Genomic DNA, 20,005 nt, shown 5'->3' on the forward strand with positions numbered 1-20,005 from the left:
TGGTTGCATTTAGAGAGTGATGGTAGGACAAGTTGACATTTCCAATTCGTTTGGTGGATAAGTTACATTTGTTTTACATCATCTGGCAATAAAGTTCCAACATAAAAGCTTAGCTAGGAATTTTACTTGTTATTAAAAAAGAATGTTCCAAAAATTAAAGTGAATAAGTTAAAATAAACAATTTCATTTTATTGGATGCTTCTTTCTTCCTCCTTACACTACTTATTCAAGTTCTTGGAGGTTCTTTTTTATTATTATTTTTATTTTTTAAACTCAATCCCATCAGCAGTATCTATTTTACAGCTTAAATCCTTCAACAAAGATAATAGGATTAGCGAAGTGGAAACCTGGAAATTCAATTTCCATATACATTTTTTAACTGCAGAGCATCTGGTCTATTTTCCTGTATTTCCTGAATCTGTAAAATTAGGGCTTTGGATAAGAATTGCGTGTTTGGAAATTTTATGAAAACTGACTATTCTTAGCACTTTCACTTCTAGACAAAAATCAAGTAAATGCAATACTGGAAAACTCTGAAATATTTTAATCAAATTTTAAAACATAGGGACAATTGTTAATTTGTCATCTTTGCTAGGGTAGTATTGCCTTCTGATCCACTGTATCACACTCAGGAAGGTTTGGTATCGAGCAACTTTTCAGCCCCATGGCATTATACACATTTTCCCTGAAGAGTTCAGCTTGGTAGAAAAGCAGAATGAAGAAAGTGGAAAAAAATTACCGCTGAAAAAACACATCTCTTCCTGATCACAAGCCAGATGTACTCCCTCCAGAAAGAGAAAAATGCAACATCAAGAGGTATGAACTCAGGCTTGGAAGCCAGGAATTCCCTATTTCTAATCCATGCTGTCACATAGACTCTATTTTACGACCTGGACAATTTATTTAGTTCGTTTCTCCATTTTCCTATTTATATATTGAATATATATATATATATATATATATATGTATATATATGCATATATATATTCAATATAATGGTAGTGTTATGCTTTGAGGTATCAGCTGTTTTCAGACTAGAGAAGAAGGAGCAGAACAAAAAATATCATCCCCATTTTTTCCTCTTCTCCCCACCCTGACATAGCTCTCATCTCTGGGAGTAGCTGAGGGGTATTTTGAGTCTGCAGGATGATGAAAAGAGCACCAAGCCAGGGGCTGTGGCTTAACACAGGAATACAGCACACACATGTGGCACTGGCTGGCTGCTCCATTCTCCTCCCCAGTACTTCCCAGCCCAAATTAAACCTAAAAGACACTGTAAAATCTAGGATCGTTAGCAATAACTAAGCAGCTGCAAAGCAAAGTTGGACGGTAGGGAAGTGTGGTGATTCTGCCAGGGCACTGTAGTGGCTTGAGAAGGCAAAGGCACCACACAGCACTAGAACCTGCAGCGAGGAGATTTTGGGAAGCCGCAGAAGCTGGGTGAGGTTACAGCAAACCAATTGCATCTGAGAGGCATAACAAGGAAGTAAAGCCATGGGTCCTTCCTGGAGCCTGGGGGTGCAGATTGGCAGGTCACAGAGTAAAGATGGGACCAGGAACTAGGTTTCGGTGGAGATTTCAGATCCTTTAAGAGGTAAATAGATGTTACGACTTGCTATACCTTAAAGGCAGAGGCTGGGAGGGAGGGCTAGAACAGGCTAGAGAGCACAGGTGAGCGTGGGAAGGCTGTAGGAGAGATCAACACTATGACAGAAAGGAAGAAAGGGGAAGGAAGAGAAAAAGGCTATTTAGTAAGTTTCTAAACTACTGGTTTAGACAGTGGTTAAATGCTTTGGAAGCAAGAAGACCTGTAAATTCATTAAGTCTGGTTATCCAAAGCTTTGAGCAAAGGCCTGAACAACAGGGAAAACACAAACAAGACTGAAAATAAGGAAGGGGAATACATCCAGGGCAAGCATGGTATTTTACTGACATTAAACTGCATCCAGACAGCAACTATTTGGCAATCTCTTTCTGGACAGCCTCCCAGATTTCCCCCTGTACACATACCCATCTAGACTGAAGAATCTAAGCAACTAATTCAGCTGCTTCCTTTCACACTAAAATCTGAATTAAGGGCCACGTAAGGCAAAAACAAACCCTTTTTTGTTCTTTACAACACCACAGAAATACATATTTTTTAAAATCTTATACAGAGTATCTATTATGCTGAATCAGGTTAACAAAACAAAAATTCTCTTTGAATTAGCCACCTAACTCAGACATTATCCTGTAAATATACCACAACAGATCCATCTTACTGTGCCATTTACATGATACACAAGATTAATTAGCCACAGTGTTAGCCTGTGAAACAATTCCTAGACTGGGGACACTTCAATCAGTCCAACATGGCTAAGAGACAGTTTTCCTGCACATAAGTCTATTACAATCTATTAAAGAACAGCAAAATTCTTCATGGTTGGAAAAAAAAAAAAGCAATTAAATCTATATAACTCCCCTTCCTTTGGTGGATTTCCTACACTTTGTGGTGACAGCAGCAAGCAGGCATTCTGCCACCGAGACTCTATCGGTTATGCTTGGTGGGCGAAGTATTTCCTGTAAGAGTGGAAGTGTCGTAAGTCAGGCTAGTGTTCCCATGCAATGGTGTGTTGTTAGGGTAAATATTACAAAGTTGTAAAAGTTGTAAAATATATGATTATTTTCAAAGAAAGGGAATATTAAGTCTGTAGGCTATGAGGTCTGCCATCAGGTGTTTAGCAGTAGGATGGTAACTATTACTTTTTTTTTTTTTCTCTCCAGAAGGAAAAGTTCGTTATCTTATTATTTGGTTCAGATAATAAGTTCACTTGAGACCTGACACTAGGTATGTTACAGTAAAACGTTATCCTAAAATAAAAGCCAAACAGTGACTGGCAGACAGATTGTTGTATTAAAGACAAGTGATCGTCTCTTGCTGTTTCAAATAGGAATTGAAGATTAGGGAACTGGTGCTTATAAATGGAAATACATTTCCATAGAGTTAAGCAAGGAATGACAGGTAAGACAATAAGATGGGATAAACGATAATAAAGAAAATTTTGAGAAGGAGGGGCTTATTTGAAAATTACAAGGCTTGCCAGAACACTGAATTGTAGTTTCGATTAGAAATGCTCTGTATACTTCCGTGTCATTAAGAAATTCAGCTGCTGGAATCAAGCACAGTAGTTATCCCTAGAGATCAGATAACTTATATTGAAAATAACATCCTAAATTAGGAAAATGTAGTTTTTTATTATGGATACTCTTCCTTAAAAAGGAAAGTTTTGCACAGGTGCAAATTCCTTATGACAATCCATCAAGACCTCCATCCCCCAAATCTCATAAAAATACAAGCTAGGTATAGTGAAAGAGATCTGTATCTGATTAAAAGCAATTTATCCCCAGTCTCCCTGAACAAAAACACAAATGAGTCAGAACACTCGTGAAGAATGAAAAGAAGGTCTAAGAACCTTTATGAAAAAATGATCATTTTAAGTAACATGCAATTAATTTTACATGCTGAGACACTGAGATACCCCCAAATCTGCCTCAACAAAATTTTCTGCCAGAATCCCCTATTCTATCTGTTTTGTGTAAAACGATACAATCAGTCTTGCTTCAAAGCTAAGACAACTACAGTATTCAGTTACAAGTATGATTTGTTCTATAAAACAATGTAAAAATACCTTCTATTCATCTTTCCTTGAAAATTATAACCAGAAAGGATTTTTTTCCAAAAGATTTTACTATCTTTTCCATTACTGTCATTGCATATTAACATCCTCCCTCGTTTCCCACGTCCTCTGCTCCTCCTCCTTTCTAAAAGGTACCCAAGTCTCCAAATCATGAGAATGTGGAGCATTTAAAAGCCCTCATAACCCATTCCTGTCAACTGCTCATTGGCATTGCTACCACAGCACTTCAAACATGAAGTAACAGCTGGCAGATACTGCGGGAGAAGTGGGGAACTGCTGACAGTTTCAACATAGAACTTAGCAGCAGATAACCACAGAATTAAGGTCCATCATTCCTCCTTTGCAAGCAACCCTTCACAAGCTGTCCAGAGGTTACAGGAAGGCTTTACACATAAAGACTCCATCATATCGACAGCACTTTCCTTTCCATCTTACTCTCCTTTTAACCCTGTAAAGCTATGCATTAATACTCATTAATGGGCCCACCTAGCTAAACAACAATAAAAGCATATGCTCGTTTTTCGGTGATTTTTCTTTAGACTAGATTTAGTATGATTCTGTTGACTCCAGCTCCTGTGAGCAGCAGACCATCAGTGACAGTCAAGGAATGCAGCTTGTGGTTCAGCTTCATCCAGGGAGATCCAGTGCAGAGATGCTTGATGCTGGAAGCCAAAGCACAGCAAGTGGAGATGACCGAGAGATTTACCTCAAGAATTTGCTCCTAATGCAAGTTAATACAGTAGCACAAACACACTGCTGCTGACCCAACACAGCTGGTTTAATTGGCAAAAAATTATACACACAACTTCCCCCATCCAACTGCCTTCTTGGGGGTTACGTAAATTGAATCCATTTACCCAGAAGTCAGACAGAGCCAGTGCAAGGGATGCTGCATGCGCATATGCAGTAAATTGGGAAAGAAGGTGAAAAGGGACAGAAAAAAAGCCTTCCAATACAGGGGGCAGCAGGCTGCAAGATCAGGGCAATCTACTCTAGAAATTCACCGTAAATAAAAGTCACTGTGCAGACTGTTAACTACTGTTGAAAAAGCTCAAGCTAAATCTTCACAAATGGATGGCCAGTCTTGGAGAGGGTGTGGCAGGACAGAGGTCTGAAATCTGCATGCATATGTCTTCAGGTAAATTCTATACAAATCAGCATTTAGGTTTAGTAACACATAAAAAGAGGTTTAAGAGGTTTAGCAACATATAAAAACAAAGTAACTTAGAAGTCTTTATGAAAAAGAACCATGACTTATGTGATCTTAAACTGATTTTATAAATCCATTTTTCTGATCAATCTGAGTTACGGTCTCATTCAAAATCCAATATTGGAGTGAGTTTCAACAATAAAGATATAATTCAGAGCTTTCCTCGGTGAAAGTTCTGTTATTCCACTAAACTGCCAATGGTATTTTGTTTAGTACTAATGAAAATGTTTTGTGTCCTGCACTGAATTAGGAGAAGTGACTTCACCCATTTAGTCTTGGATGCTCAACTGCAGTCTTCCACATTCTGCTGAAAGACCTATCAAGCTGCTTCTCTCCATTGGGAAAAACAGGGACAGGCAATTCCCTGTGTACTAATACTTGATTTAACATAGGTTTGCTGATGTCCAAAGCTAACCTTTAAAACAGATATGTTGCTGTACTACGAAACTGGGTTACCACTGTATAAACCCTTCATATAAATATGCTCAAACAATTTCTAATATAAATACAGAACGGAGCGATGTAAGGAAAAAAAATAGATCTGAACAATGCCTTAGAAAGAAAGAAGGACACAATGAGGTGAAACTGTTCACTTCTTTTCCTCATCTTTTGTACCAAGGAAAAATAGAAAGATACAAGGATAAATGGACAGGGAAAATAAATCATGGATGAACACAGAGAAACCTACATAAAAAAATGAAAGCTTTAACAATCATATTGTATGGAATATTTTATGCTTTAGAAAAACGAAGGAAAAACATGACATATACATGCTATACTGATTATATTGCTCAACAGCACTGAAAGATGATCGAGAGATCATGACACAAGAATTTAGAGTGAAAGAACATTTGAGACAGAAAATGATATAAAAGAGAAAAAACTGTCGAGGCAGACTGACAGAAAGACACTGTAATACTACGAGACCAGAACATCAATTGAAGAACAGTCTGAGAGAAATACTGTCAATTACTTATTTCATTTTAGAGAGGTGTCAGTATGAAAATATTGCAATAAAATAATGCTTTAGTACACATAAGGCATGCTGCAGACATCCCTAGAAAATCAAGTACCATGTTTACATTTTGAAGGAAATGAGAAAGTGGAATTTTCATGCAAACTAATAAACTCTGGGACATTTTCCAAGCTGTAAATAGGTCAGCATTATGAATATTGGAAAATTTCTGTGTACTTTAGAGGATTGTACTTCAAACCTTTGGCTATCACTGTTACCACCTACAGGTCATAATGCTGATTCCATTTTGGATCAAGTGTATTCTTCACAGTATCTGTAGAATGGCATTGGCCAGATCCGTCCACCACAACTTTAGCAAATGGATCAGGAAGTCCTAAGAGAAAGGAAAGAAAAAAAAAATTAGCAAACAGATCAGAATGCTTTAGACTCCTAAATCATTGCACTTTCAAAAAAATTAAAAATATATATTTGAAGATGGCTTTTATTATGAGTCATATTTCATGAATGGGTTATAACAGAATTAAATTATGTATAAAGCATGGGAAAAGGCTAAATTAGCAAGTTATTCCATACAACTTTTTCTTGGTCTGTATCACTAAGTTGAATGTTTAGAGCAGGCGGTGGGTGGATGATCCTCCCATAAAGCCCCCAAACACCTTAATTTTCTTAATTCAGAATTGAGTATGTTTTCAGTATATGGAGAATTCAGCAAAAGGCTTGGAAAACAGAACTGAATTCTTTCATTTTTTAAGGCTAATTGTAATCGATATTTTAGTAGTTACTTGTATTAATGGAAACTACCTATAGCAATTCACACTTCTGAGGTCTACTTTGTTTTCTACTTCATTTTATCTTATCTTAGTGCCTTAGAAAAACTTACAACAGGCTCAGTTGCTAACAAAACTCCATGAAAAAATTTGTGCTGGACTACGCAGCTGAGGATGGGAAAGAAGCAGGACCAGTGCAGCAGTCTATAATTAGCTCTACTGCAACTGCAGTCCAAAGCTCTTAACTGCCCCTGAAAGAGATGGTCCCACCACTAATGCCTTTTGCCCTCATACTAATTCTTGTCCTCATCTGCATGCTCAGTGAGTCAGCTGCAGTGGTGAAACATTATTGACGTTTTCTGCAGCGTAAGGTTTGCACCAGCACTGCTTCCTTGGGTGACTCAGGATAGAGCCAGTCAAGCACCACCATCCTAAGGCTGCTGCCAGCCAAGGCAGGTGGAGATAAAGGCAATACATGTGGGGCAGGGAAGGACAGGACCTTGTTGGGTATGTGCTGCCAACTGTACAAAACTGCAGCACAGATTGCACGTTGGGTTGGTTTTAGGCATTATTAAACTGTTCAACAACTAAAACTTATGATCAACAACAAAAAAATCAGATATTAGGCAAGGTTCGTAAGCATCATAAGCTACAATATAATTGTGTCATCCTTCTTCGAGGTTTTTCAAAGTTCAGGTCTGATCTTTTGAATTCTCCTACTTTCAAATGGAGGGCAGCAGGCAGGTGATATGTGCAGATATGCCCACATGGCCAGTAACATTCCTTTCTGCCTCTTTCATCCCCCTTATTAAAATATAATTTTGGAGTACATAAGTATTATGACATGATCATTAATAATGGAGATGTTCTTATGTCTGCTGGACAGAAAGTTCTTATGAAAAACATTTTAATAAGTACAAGGCATTAATGCTGAAAAGCATGTCATTTGTGCGAGAGTAAATTTGTTTCCCACTCCCATCAAAAACAGAGGGGAGCAAGGAAAGGAGACAGTGTATTTTGTTTTAATTACCATCCTGAATGTCATGAGTGTCACCTAAGAAGAAATTAAAAGCACTGAAATAAAATGTTCCAAAACCTCAGAGCCCCCAACCCATGCTAATGCAACCATCCTAATACATGTGCAAACAGGGATTTACAGAGCTTGCATAATATTTATCCCAACTATAAACATATAAAACTTTAACAGCTACTTACGGAAAAAGTCCTTTTTCACCAAGTTTTTTGCACACAGTACTGTAGAAAAACAAGAAATGCAAAATGAAGTTACTGGTCATTAACAACAAGGTTAATTCACCTGTGTGGTATTCCAGAAAATCCTGCTCAAAAACCCATGAATGAACATAAATGAATTGTGCTCCTACATCATTTGTATTATCATGTAAAATGATTCCTGAAAGCAGAGCCAGAAGTGTCATCTCTTTTGGCAGTTTACCTTTAGGTAGATTACAGTAGAAGTGATATGGCAGCATTTCCTCAAGCAGTAGGTTTCACATGCATTTTTTTCCACTACTGCCAACTTTAGCTGTTCCTGTGTTTGCTTATTTAGTGAGCCAGAGTATTTCTAACTACCTCACCACATGGTGGCATGAACAATTGTTCCAGTAGAATTAGTGATGTTTCACATTCAGGGTCTTATGTTCTCTTCTACAGAACAAGAAAAGCTTTCCAACCACAAAGAATAGTGCACTAGGCGGTCTAAGCTTTTCTGCTATCCTACATTGAAAATAACTAAAATTTTTTACCTGAAAAACACTGGGGTAGAGTAGACTAACTTCTAACACCAGAGTTTTGATGGCTCCAAAGATATGCTTTATTTTTGTAGAAGCTGAAAATTGTTCCAGGCTTTTTTGATTAAAATAAAAAGAAGGAATATTTGTATTTGTCCACCAAAAACACCAAGGGAAAAATAAGAATGGAGTAAATAAAAGTTGGGGAAAAAAGGAGGGGGGGGATAGGTTTCATATAAAGATGCCAAAGTACACAAAAAGACTTCTCAGAAAATGCATTGCTGTTCAACTACATATTCTTATCTATTACTGCAGGTACTAAGCAGGAACTATTAGATTTCCCTTTAAAACACTGAAGCATTTATTGGTAATGCAGAAAGATTCTTAGATATAGAATGGAAGCATGAATTCCCACAGCTAGTAGAAAAAGAAGATAGAGGTACTTTGTTGTAATCAATGCTGTAGAAGACTCTTCAGTATCAGATTCCTTTGGATATTTTTTCTGTGAGATCTCCAATAGTAATTACTACCAGGAAAAGCAAAGACAGAAGAGAGCATCCAGCAAGTACATCCCACAGACACCACCTCAAAACAGTCAGGCTTTGCACTACTGAATATCCTTAATGAGATACTGCAGAACACGTGATTTTCCATTTTTTTCACGGTATTTTGCCAAATAAAAGCAAGCAAAGATAGTCCACGAACACTGTCACAAAGATTTCCAAAGTCAGGGCAGAGAAGCACCATCCCAAATAGTTTTGTATGCTAGCCCAGTCCAAGTTATGTATTATTCTAAATCAATGGAATGACTGCTTTCCCAATTCTCATGTGGCCATGTTCATGAAGATTTTGATTTTAGTGAAAGCGCTTTCCAGGCAAATTCACCACTGTAAAATCTAACTAAAACTCTACTCAGGTCTAACAAGTCTTGGTCCTCCATAAAACAGGAAGCTATACTCATTAACAACTACAGGTAATCATAAAACAATGCATTAACATATACGTAGAAAAGGCATATATGTATAAGCTCCCAGAAAAGTTTCAGTGAATTAATTGCAGGCAACAGAGTCCTAATAACAATACTGTTAATGCGTGAGAAAATTGCCTGGTACCAGGCTGTTAGTTGTTTCTTTGTAAGGAATGAAAAAGGTCAAGAAATAATTTCTCTCAGTTCAAAGACCCAATGAGAATTCCAAATCGTAGCTGCACTTAAGGATTTTCAGCCAATAATTTGACTGTAAATGGTCAACAGTGGTAAAACACTAATAATGCACCCAGCATTTTAGGTATTTCTGATACCTGGAGATCATGCATGTATAGCAAACAGACTGTCTCATCACAGTCCACTCCACAAAACATTCAAATAAAGTCCTTAGGATCATGTAATAAAATCCACTAGAGACCTCCAGATGCCCAGCAATTTGAGAACTAATTAATCCATATACAATTCACAACTTAACAGATATTTATGGAAACAGGTAATAACAGAAACTTTGAAAAATGCTTCTGCAGTTCCTTAAGATTTTATTACAACGGGAATATCCCTGGCTTGACAGCTAGCTGTCAGCTAACACCACTCACCCAAGAACAGAAAGAGATTATTATCTAGCAGCCATCTTTCACTTAGAGGTAAAAAAAAAAACAAAACAAATAAACAAAAAAAAATTTCAAATAAACCAGATGCTTGTATAGATGGCCACTTCCTTAAATATCTCAAAAACAAACAAAAAATAAAAAATAAAAACCAAACTATTATTTGCACAATTTCATCCATTATAAAATATGGGAACTGCCAAATGAAACTGAAGCTTTTAAACCTGACAGTTCAGGCAGAATTCATCTACAACACAGCAGGCCAGACAGTATGCTCCTGAAATTGTGTAATGTCAAAAATAAAAGAGGTTTCACTAGTCTTTTCAGAAAGAAATCATAAAGTTAATTCATTATGAAAACTTCCTTTCAAAATATTAATCAAGTCTGTCACTGCAATTTAACCAAAGTCTCATGTTGCACAATACACAAACTAGTAGCTGTTTCCCCAACAATTAGCCACTAGTGGACAAATTAATACTTTTGTCTCGAGATTTCTCCTTCTAGTAACCACATTTAAGGACAGTCAGATGTCATCCAATTCCGGCTTTGTCAGGTTAACAAAACAGGAGAGACGCTGGGAAATCATCTATTAAGAACAGCCTCTCTGCCAGGTATTTCTAAGTAAAAAAAGCTCAGATCCCAGGAGCATAACCTCAATTCTAGATGAAATGATCTTTTTCCACACACAGCTCTAATCTATCTCAGGACTTTTTTGCACAAAACTTTTCCCACTGACGGGAAAAGTACCACAGTTTATGTTCCATTTTTCTAACAGTTTCAACACTATTAGATCTATTCTCAATACTCTGATAACCAACTGATTAATAGTTCCTCTAGAGTAAGAACTAAGGAAGTTTGGTTTCCTATGGATTTATGTTTTATGGTTGACTGAAAGCTACAGCTGAAGCTTTTCCCACTGGTTGGGCCTTTACACGGACACTCTCCCACGCAGGCTCTCCAGTGGTCTAGCAACACCTGATCTCTCCCTGAAGTTTGTGCCTCTCATTTCAGGTCACTGCTAAGGCTCTCCTCCTTATCCAGGCAGCAATTCTCATAAAACTCATGGGGCTTAATTATCTTTGAGATTCTATCCTACGTCAGATTTGAGCCAAACATTCAAAAAAACAGAAAGAACCAGAGCGAGATCATTTTTTCCCTGACAAAGCCAAGTCAAAATGCTGATGATTCTGGAACCAAAGCCACATCATTACCAGACCTATGTGGTTGTACCATTAACAGATCCTCTAGAGGCGCACAAGGCCACAGAAGGATGTTATTTGTTCTAAAACAAACATGTACAAATAACATTTTTATTATTTTTTTTCCTAAACCAAAAAAAACGTTAAGCTATTTAAACTTGCACTGAAGGTTTTCAGAAACTAGAAAACAAATCAGCGCCTGGATATCCTGGCATTGGTTTGAAAAAAAAAGAGGGAGGGAGGAGCATTGTACTGTAAGTACATCATCAAAAGACATTAATGGTTTCTAGTACACATAAGGAGATAAAGCATTTATTACAAAATATCAGTGACTCAGTGGATATCTATGCTTTATATTTATTACAGACTTCCTGGGTAGTCTACAGAGAACATTAGTATTCCAATACAAAGGCACAACGTACACGTGCCAAGACAAACACACACATCAATTTTACATACTATACGTTCATTAAATATCTTTCTATCATGCCTTATGATCTCATTCTAACATGTGCTACTCAGGTCAGCTCACAGAAACATTAAGAAAGCAAAATGGTATAAACCACACAGTCTCCTTCCATGACAGCTTTGCTATGCGCAGGTCTCAAATGCTGAAAAATAGGAATTAAATGAATCACGTTTGCCAATTTCTTTCTTCCAATTACTCCAAGGACTGACAAAGAAAGGTTTACTGATTATTTTACTATTGCAACTAAATGGAAAATATTTAATACATCCAAACTTTTGTAATCTAATTCACATATTAGCCATTAAAATTTATGTGCTATTAAGCAGCCATCATTATTGAAAATTTGATTTTTTTTTTAGAAAGATAAATATCATTTTCTGAACTCTTCTCCCTCAGTAATCAGCAAAAAAAAGTAACTTGTTACAACCGTTTTTTTACTTTGGAATTGTATTTACAGGCAAATCAAACTTCTCATGACTTCAAACAGCTGTTATGGAAGCTATCCTATGCCACACACTAACATTTTATTTAAATACTAAAAATTATGTTTATTTCAGAACAGTAAATATATATAATGCAAGGTCTCCATACTTAAAGCACAGGAAAATAAGAAAGCAGGGGAAAAATGCATTTGAAAACACACAGAATGAGAACAAGTGGAAAACAAAAGAGATCATCAGATTTCACAGAACCAACGCGTCTTGGAAATGATCTAAGGGTTTTCAATGATCCCAACCACCTTCAAAAGTAAGACAACAGATCTCAGTTGAGTCTGGAGGAAGGCAGACAATAATGCTAACCTAGGGCCAGGAGCAACGGGTGAAAATGTGCAAGGCTGAAGGAGCCCAACTTGGATCAGCTGCAGCCGCCACCTGCAACATCTGAGCACTGTTGGGCACTTAAACATAGAGACCTGGTACTCAATCCTCATGGGCATATCCAGCCTGTACCAAACTGTTTATGCAATCTGTATCAAACCCTTTACATCCACATTTCCTCACACCTGCAAAATAGGAATACTAATACTGTACCTCATAGGTACAACATGTTTTATTGGTATGCTCTTACTCTCATCTGTTAGAATGCATCTCCTGATTTATGACAAATTAAAAAGGATTGAATAAGTGTTTGTACCCAGCAATGAGTATCTAAGGACTACAGATGTAACTCAGCACAACGGAAATACAGATTACCAAAAAAAGTATTAAAAACTAATATTTCTTAAGCTATCCTGTAAAGTTAGTAACTTTAAATGTGTGTATCTAATACTTTGAAGGGAAGATACGAGAAGAAAGGTAAGAAAATAAAAGTAATCAAATGTCAAATGAACTGAGCACACAGGCTGAAGCAGCAGAAGGAAACACACAATCAACACATTTACAATTCAGTACGTGACTTAATAAGAAAACAACCCCCATCTCATGTCAGGCATTCGCAAGCAACCAATATTGTGTCAACGGACAGCCCGGGGTTTACAGGAGGAAGAAAAGGAGCGGGTCCAAAAGTTAAGATTGTGTTTACTGATCTTCTGGCTTTTCAGTGTCATCACCACAGAGAAACTGATTCAGCCTTCTGAATCCAACCAGCCGTCTTAGCATTACATTTTTGTTGTTTCACCCAAGGGTTTTTCTCCCCCAAAAAGCGCTTGTTCCAGAGCATATGGAACACACGGGACAGTGAGCAGAAAGGCAGGCTGCCTATCAATTTTTACCACAACAGCTCATTTTGAAGACAAGTCTTTCTTCCCTCTACAGAAACACCATCTTTTAATGAAAGCCATTAGCATTGCTTTTTGTGATCAGATCCCAGTTGTTTGCATGTAATACGCACTGCAATACAATCACTAAAATAAGTCCCAGCTGTAGAAACACAATGCTGTGCTGTTGCTAATGCGTGTTGTACTGATAATGAATGGTCGTCTATGCTTTAATCTGAATAAAGCTCCCAACTGCTCTGTCTCTTCTTGCCAAAAATTCCCCTTCCTCCTCCAGACTGTGGTTGCATTCCAATTACACTGCTGATTGGAATGAGCCTGGCTGGGGGGGAGGAGAGGGAGGGACACAACCGAGCACACGCACGCCCCTCCTGGCTTTCAGATTGCTGCCCCTGGGACCCAGACACTGTTTGGGGTGTTCTGAACCTATGGCTGACATTGCATGCCTTCCTCCATAGTGCATAAAACTCTTCAAAAGTTTGTTTTCTTAAATAAAAAAACATTTGAGAGGGGCAAACGATACACCATGCACAGGTTCCAGCAGCATAGCTCAATACTTTAAACATTTCTAGCAAATTCCTACTGTTTTCATCCATTGTTGGCATGCTGCTGAGCAACTTATATTTTTCTGCTTGCACTCCCTCCTTGGACCTGCCTGAATTCCCACATGGGAAGATATAAAACAGGAGGTCTTTGACTAGTCATTGAACAAAGAGAGCTGTAAATAACGCCATACAGATTTACAAATACTGCTGTTTAAATAATAACTTTCTCAATTAAAGTTTTAAAATAATATTGTTTATCCCAACTATTCACATTAAGTTTTATTTTACAATTATTCTGAGGATTTTTTTTTATTTTTCACATCCGATTTTCATTTCCTTTGAAAGGTGTTTTTTTTTTTCCCTGCAGCTGAACAAGCTAAATGAACATGATCATAAAGTAAGAATTTACTTTTAAGTTAATGAAATTTGTGCATTTTAATAAGATGACAATTTATTATCATCAAGAAAGGGCATACAAAGATACATAAACGTAACAAATGTGTGCTTTACAGGTGCACAGGGGTTCTGAGTTAAGAAGGTACTGAAACATGAAATACCTAAGAGCACAGCAGCTGACTATTATTCTAACCATGATCACTAATCGACAGGAGCTGGAAGGTTTCATGTTGCACCTAACAATCAAGAGGGCTGCAGCTGTTCCTCTCTCAAATCAGGTCTAGCAATTGTATGGATGCAAGGTAGATCAGGAAGCTGAACTGGCTTAACAGAAAGTTAGCCCTCTGGGGAGGTGGATTCATTTTCCATTGGCTCCAAGAGTTGCGCTGCCTTATCCCGCAGCCGCGCCATCAGTAGAGCTAATGCAAAGGAAGTAGCAGAAGCATGTGGCTGCAGAGGAGGTAAGGAGAGACCAAACTACCTTTCTGACAGCAACTTGCAGTTGTCCTGTAAAAATGCACTCCATACTAGTCAGTATTGCAGCTCTAAAACTGAAACGGTACACCTCCATATTTTTCATTTTAATATAGACCGATAGTTTTCCTCCTGCCTCTGCTGTGCAGTTCCAGACATTTATTAAAAAATATATATAAACATATTTTTCCATTAGGATATCAAAATAACTACCTAACACCCTCCAGGCTTTCAGAGAAACAAATTGAATCTTAAAAATTCAGATTAAGTTTTATTTTATTTTTTTTATTTCCTAAAGCACACAGAAGCAACAGAATCCAAGCACTGAACAAGGTATTTCTCTTGAAAGCATACACGCTTTATTGCTTTAAGGGTGCTCCAATTTTACATCTTAGCAGCTTCTCTTTTGAAGTCTCACAAATCACTAGAAATTAAGAACAACCTACCAAGCACTAAACAACAATCAGCACCAAGTATATATAAACACAGAGGCTGGCATGCCCTTCCTAAAAAGGTTTAACTACTTTTTCCCCATACTTAACCGGAAATCCAGTGCTACCCCAATGAAAACTCCTAACACCATCCTCTGAAGATGTGAGCGAGCTGAAAGGGTCACCCCGGTTCTGTTCTGTCTCAGGGAGCAGTACAGAGGCAGCACATGCTGACACAAAGGTGCCAAACAACATGAAGAGGGAAGTCCAGCTCAGCTGGGACAAACTGGTGATGATTTCAGACATACCCTACTCCATTAAATTAGATGGGAACCCTGCACCAGGGAAGACCAGCATGAGCACTACCTTGTCTTCCTAAAGCAGAAACAGCCAGGTGAACCTCAAATCACCATCACTGTTTCATCTGCATTTCTTTTACTGCTGTGAATTAGGAAATGCATACCAGACACCCTTCTGCCCCCAGAGCTACAGCAGCCAGGACAACTTGGAAGGGTGTTAGCTTCTTCAACTGGCACGGTTACCTAGAGAGCTAACATCTGGCCATAGGCTTACCACATTCACTTCCACTTCATACTGGTGGAAAACTAATTTCCAACTCCCTTTCAGAATTATACATGTAATTTTAATCCAATGTAAATTTAGAATCACATGCCAACTCCAGTTGACTTGGAATACACATTAGAACAATTCAGAAGTGCGGATACAACCTACCTTTTTATTTGTTTAATACGCCAAACACAAGGTAGACAGCTTTTAAGTAAACTCTTCTTTTTTAAATACATATTAGGGTAATCCCAGTATTAGAAAAGCACTTTTATAAAGAATTTCCTTTAATAATTGTTGCAATTCTAATTGTCCCATAAACACATCTCTGTAAGCTCAAATTCAACACAAGACACATATTTTCTTATCTGTCTTGTGTTGTGAAAATCTCAAAAATGAAACCCATTTCAAAGGATCACATGCACCTGCTTATATATACTGTCAGTTAGAAGCCTGTGTCTCCACAAACCGAGATTAATCCTTTTGGACAAAAACAAAACCACCATAACCTGCATTCAAACTACAAACAGCAATATGGATTATCCAAACATGACAAAAAAAAAAATGTTCTAATAATATAATTTACAATACTGCAAAATACAGGAGAAACAAAGTAACAGTGTATTTTCCTTTCTAGTAGATTCATTGTATCAAATACTGCCTATAAAGGTAGGATGTCTTTTAACTCTTTAGAATTCTAGACCCAAATTACTTGCATGTATTTTTTTTAAAGTTCAAGATGAAAATACCCTGCATTTATCACGGAAGAAATGTTAATAGAGATGCATTCCAACAATGAATATAAACAGTTAAACCAATAAGTCATTCATCTCATGCAATAATAAAATTCTGGGACAGAGTCTCCAGGGCTACTTTAAATTCCTGTAAGGGGGGAGCGACCCGACAACAACTCACAACTCCAGCAGTCTGTGCCTGGCATGTCTGAATGACTTGTGGACACGGCCAGATGGAGTCTGCTGAGATTTGCCATGTTTAGACTCCTGTTTTAACATCATGATGTCTACTTCACAGCATTGTTTTACTGTAAACAAAAGGCTTCCTTTTCCACTTCTCCTCCCTTATTCCACTCTAAGCCAAAAGTAAAACAAAACACAAAAAACCCCACACCACAGAATTCTTCGTTCGAGCAAGTAATGTATTCACATTTCCTAGATTCATTCAGTGATGGGCTTACTGCCACACACGTCATGAAGTCTATTCAAGTGTCCGGTTTGTTTGATACGCCTGTCAAGAGGTAAAGGAAAGAAATTATGCTGCCACTTTCGCAATGAAGGTAGCAAACCCTCCCCAAGCATTTTAAATCTTACCATGAAAGCTTACAAGTCCTTTACAGAGATTCACGTTTAAACCAGCAAAACTGAGTATGTTGTTGCAAAACACAAAGATTTTTTTTTTTTTTTTTTTTTTTGAGCTATATACCAAAAAGGCAAATCAGATCTGAATGTTACAGTACTAAACCATCCCCATCAGGGGGATGTGTAAGCTAGGGCTTCAATCAGAGCCTCAAACAGCAAAAAAAGAAGCAGAAGAAACACGTGGGAAATTTTAAGAAAACAAAGGGTTTACGAATATTTGCATTTCCTGGTTTAGTGTGGATGGAGCCTCTCAGACCAGCCAGGATGTTTCTAATGCATAACTTTCATACACTAGAAATTCCACTTAACTTCTCCACCCTGCTACAAAATGGCCTAGCCCTCACATCTCATCCATTTTTCAACATTTGAAAAACACTGTTGTATCATGAATTCAACATAAATACAGCACTTACAAACACTAAATACTACGCTGGTCCATTAGGGGGCAAAAAATCCATAGCTTGAAATTAAAAGCTATTAAGATCCTTTCAAAAAAAAAAAAAAAAAAAAAGAAAAGATGTCAGCAGTCAAAAATCAACTTCAAAGTTCTCTCTTTTGTTTCTCACACTTTAGTACACATAAAATTGTACAGCAGGAAACAGGCTGGGAAACAGAAATTTATTAAATACCAGCAAACCAACCAGCTTTACTGTTTTATTTTCTGTATAATCCTCTCTATTGCAATGAAATGTAATTCACCTTCCTGCAGTATTAAAAACATAATTCCTTTAAAATAAAGTAATGCAACATAACCAAGATCACCTAAATTCAAACCTGCAGAAGTGGTTACTAGAATTCAAATGTAAGCAAAGTAAACTCTTTTATGAGCATTACTTGTATTATCCTAGAAATACAGAAATATTATTTAATATGTCAGGAAAAGGGGATGCTCTCATCTCAAATTCTTAAGAATCATTATGCTAAAATCTTACCTCAGTTCTCAAAAACACGTTTGAAATCCCAGCAGCTAGTTTTTACAGCAAGACCCAGGTTAGACTGAAGTGGTTAGTCCAAAATTATGAAGTCGCATGCCCCAAAACATTTAGCAAACATAGGATTCTTCCTCTGAGGATGAGCAAATAAAAAACTCAACACGGAAATTTACCCATATATTTCTCTGCCCCCATAGGAACAAGAGTTGGGAAAAAAGCTAACAAGAAACAAATTATAGCTCTGTTCCGTCTGATGTATTTCATGTACCTATGGAAATGTACTGAGGGAAAAAACACGCTAACAAGAAGCAGAGCCCTCGGATTTGTCTCACTGCAGTGAAACTCTCCACCCTCTGAATGAGCTATAGCAGAGGCAATAACAAAAGAAATTCATGATCTAATTACCAACCAGACAAAAATGCCCTGAATTTTAAAAAGGGCTTCAGACAAGAGGCACCTGCAGCTAACCCCGGCTCCTGGGTATGAGGAGCTGTAGATACCAGAAGCTTTTCAGACTTCAGGATCACTGCTGTCTGTCAGGACACAGTCACAAACTTGATTTAAACAGGAAGTCTCAAAATTCTCTCTGCTACAAACATGATCCTGGTGGGACACTCTGCTACTGCCGGGGCTTTTCTGGGAAGAGGCAAAAGGAAAAAAAAGAAAAAGGATGCATATTATTTACCCTTCATACTCACACAAATTCTCGTGTCACTCTTCAGTGAAATACTGCAAATATCTCTATACTAATACACTAATAAAAGAATTGTCAGCGGCTTTGTAAGAAGCAATTCCTAAAATGTGACAATAGCTAAGGTGAGAATTTTTCTGGGGAAAAAAAAAAAAGCAGTCGATTCTGGCATTTCAAAAATAAAACTTGAAGTATTTGAGTGCATTTTTTAAAAATAATTTCTTAAAAAAAATCAATGTTAAAGAGTTAATGAGGATCGTGATCTCAAAACTATCTAGTAAAAATCACTGGTTAAGGATCTACCCTAGGTACTTCACAAATCTAAACTCCGCATTCAGCACAATTTTGTTTTATTACTACACCTGATGTACTGAAATCACATTGTATGGGGAAATACAGATAGATGACGTACTCTTTAGATCTTCGTACTGTATTACCAACATCTACAACTTCAGACATGGATTGTGATTTATCTCACTGATAGAATGGGGATCCTGCCTCCTCCTCCTTCTTTAATGTAGTTGAAATATTTAAGCACAATGTCCCTCTATTTACTTTTGTGGTGAAAAGCCTTTTAATGGAGTGCTTTCAACTCTAGAAACTGACTCTCTATTCAGCTTGACAGTTCAATTTACTTGGAAGTATGGTCTTGCTCTAAATAATATTTATTAAAGGCTTCTGCCAAAAAACATGGTCAGCAGAAAGATTGGTGGACTGCATATACCTTTACCTGGTTATTAAGCTGATGACTCTTACTACTTGGTGTCTCTACCTACAGAAATGTAATACCATACAAATGGGGAAAACACCAACTGCTTACAGGAAGTACATACAGAAAAGTAAGACTGTATCACACACCCATACCTTGTTAAAGATCTCACGCACCTCAGTTCAGCCTTCCCCCCAATCAGAAAACCGTGACTCCAAATCTCAAAGAGGTGATTATAATCAATGCACTATACAATTTATAAACGGATTTAGTTACATCACTGCAGTCCTTTAATATTAACAGATACAGTTTAGTTTCTCTGCATAAACAGATGTGTTCTACAGAACAAATCCAAACAGTTTAAGAAGCTGTTGCTGTTAAACAGAGATGAGCTAATTGGATGTTTAATCCTATTTACTTCAACAAAAGTAAAGAAACTTACACTAAAGCACCAACTTTTCATTGTTTTGCTTTGCTTTTACACAAATTGTTTAAATTTAATCAAATCAGTACAATTTATGTACTACCGTAGGA

At 37.3% G+C, this 20,005-nt stretch overlaps 1 protein-coding gene across 4 annotated transcripts in view; it reads right to left on the minus strand.

The window, feature by feature from the left end:
- Nucleotides 1–20,005, minus strand: part of SMURF2 (SMAD specific E3 ubiquitin protein ligase 2) — a 65,418-nt gene that overhangs the window by 28,893 nt on the left and 16,520 nt on the right. For 3 of the 4 annotated variants that reach the window (XM_027471662.3, XM_038165307.2, XM_038165308.2), the window contains exons 2-3: nt 7,846–7,884; nt 6,128–6,236 (exon numbers count right to left, since the gene is read on the minus strand). In XM_027471662.3, the coding sequence (XP_027327463.1) occupies nt 6,128–6,236; nt 7,846–7,884 (148 nt within the window). Of the gene's footprint in view, nt 1–6,127; nt 6,237–7,845; nt 7,885–16,678; nt 16,770–20,005 lie in introns of those variants that run through there. The other variant, XM_038165306.2, reaches the window with a different exon arrangement.

This window comes from Anas platyrhynchos, chromosome 19 (assembly GCF_047663525.1).
Source record: "Anas platyrhynchos isolate ZD024472 breed Pekin duck chromosome 19, IASCAAS_PekinDuck_T2T, whole genome shotgun sequence".
Classification (NCBI taxonomy): Eukaryota; Metazoa; Chordata; class Aves; order Anseriformes; family Anatidae; genus Anas; species Anas platyrhynchos.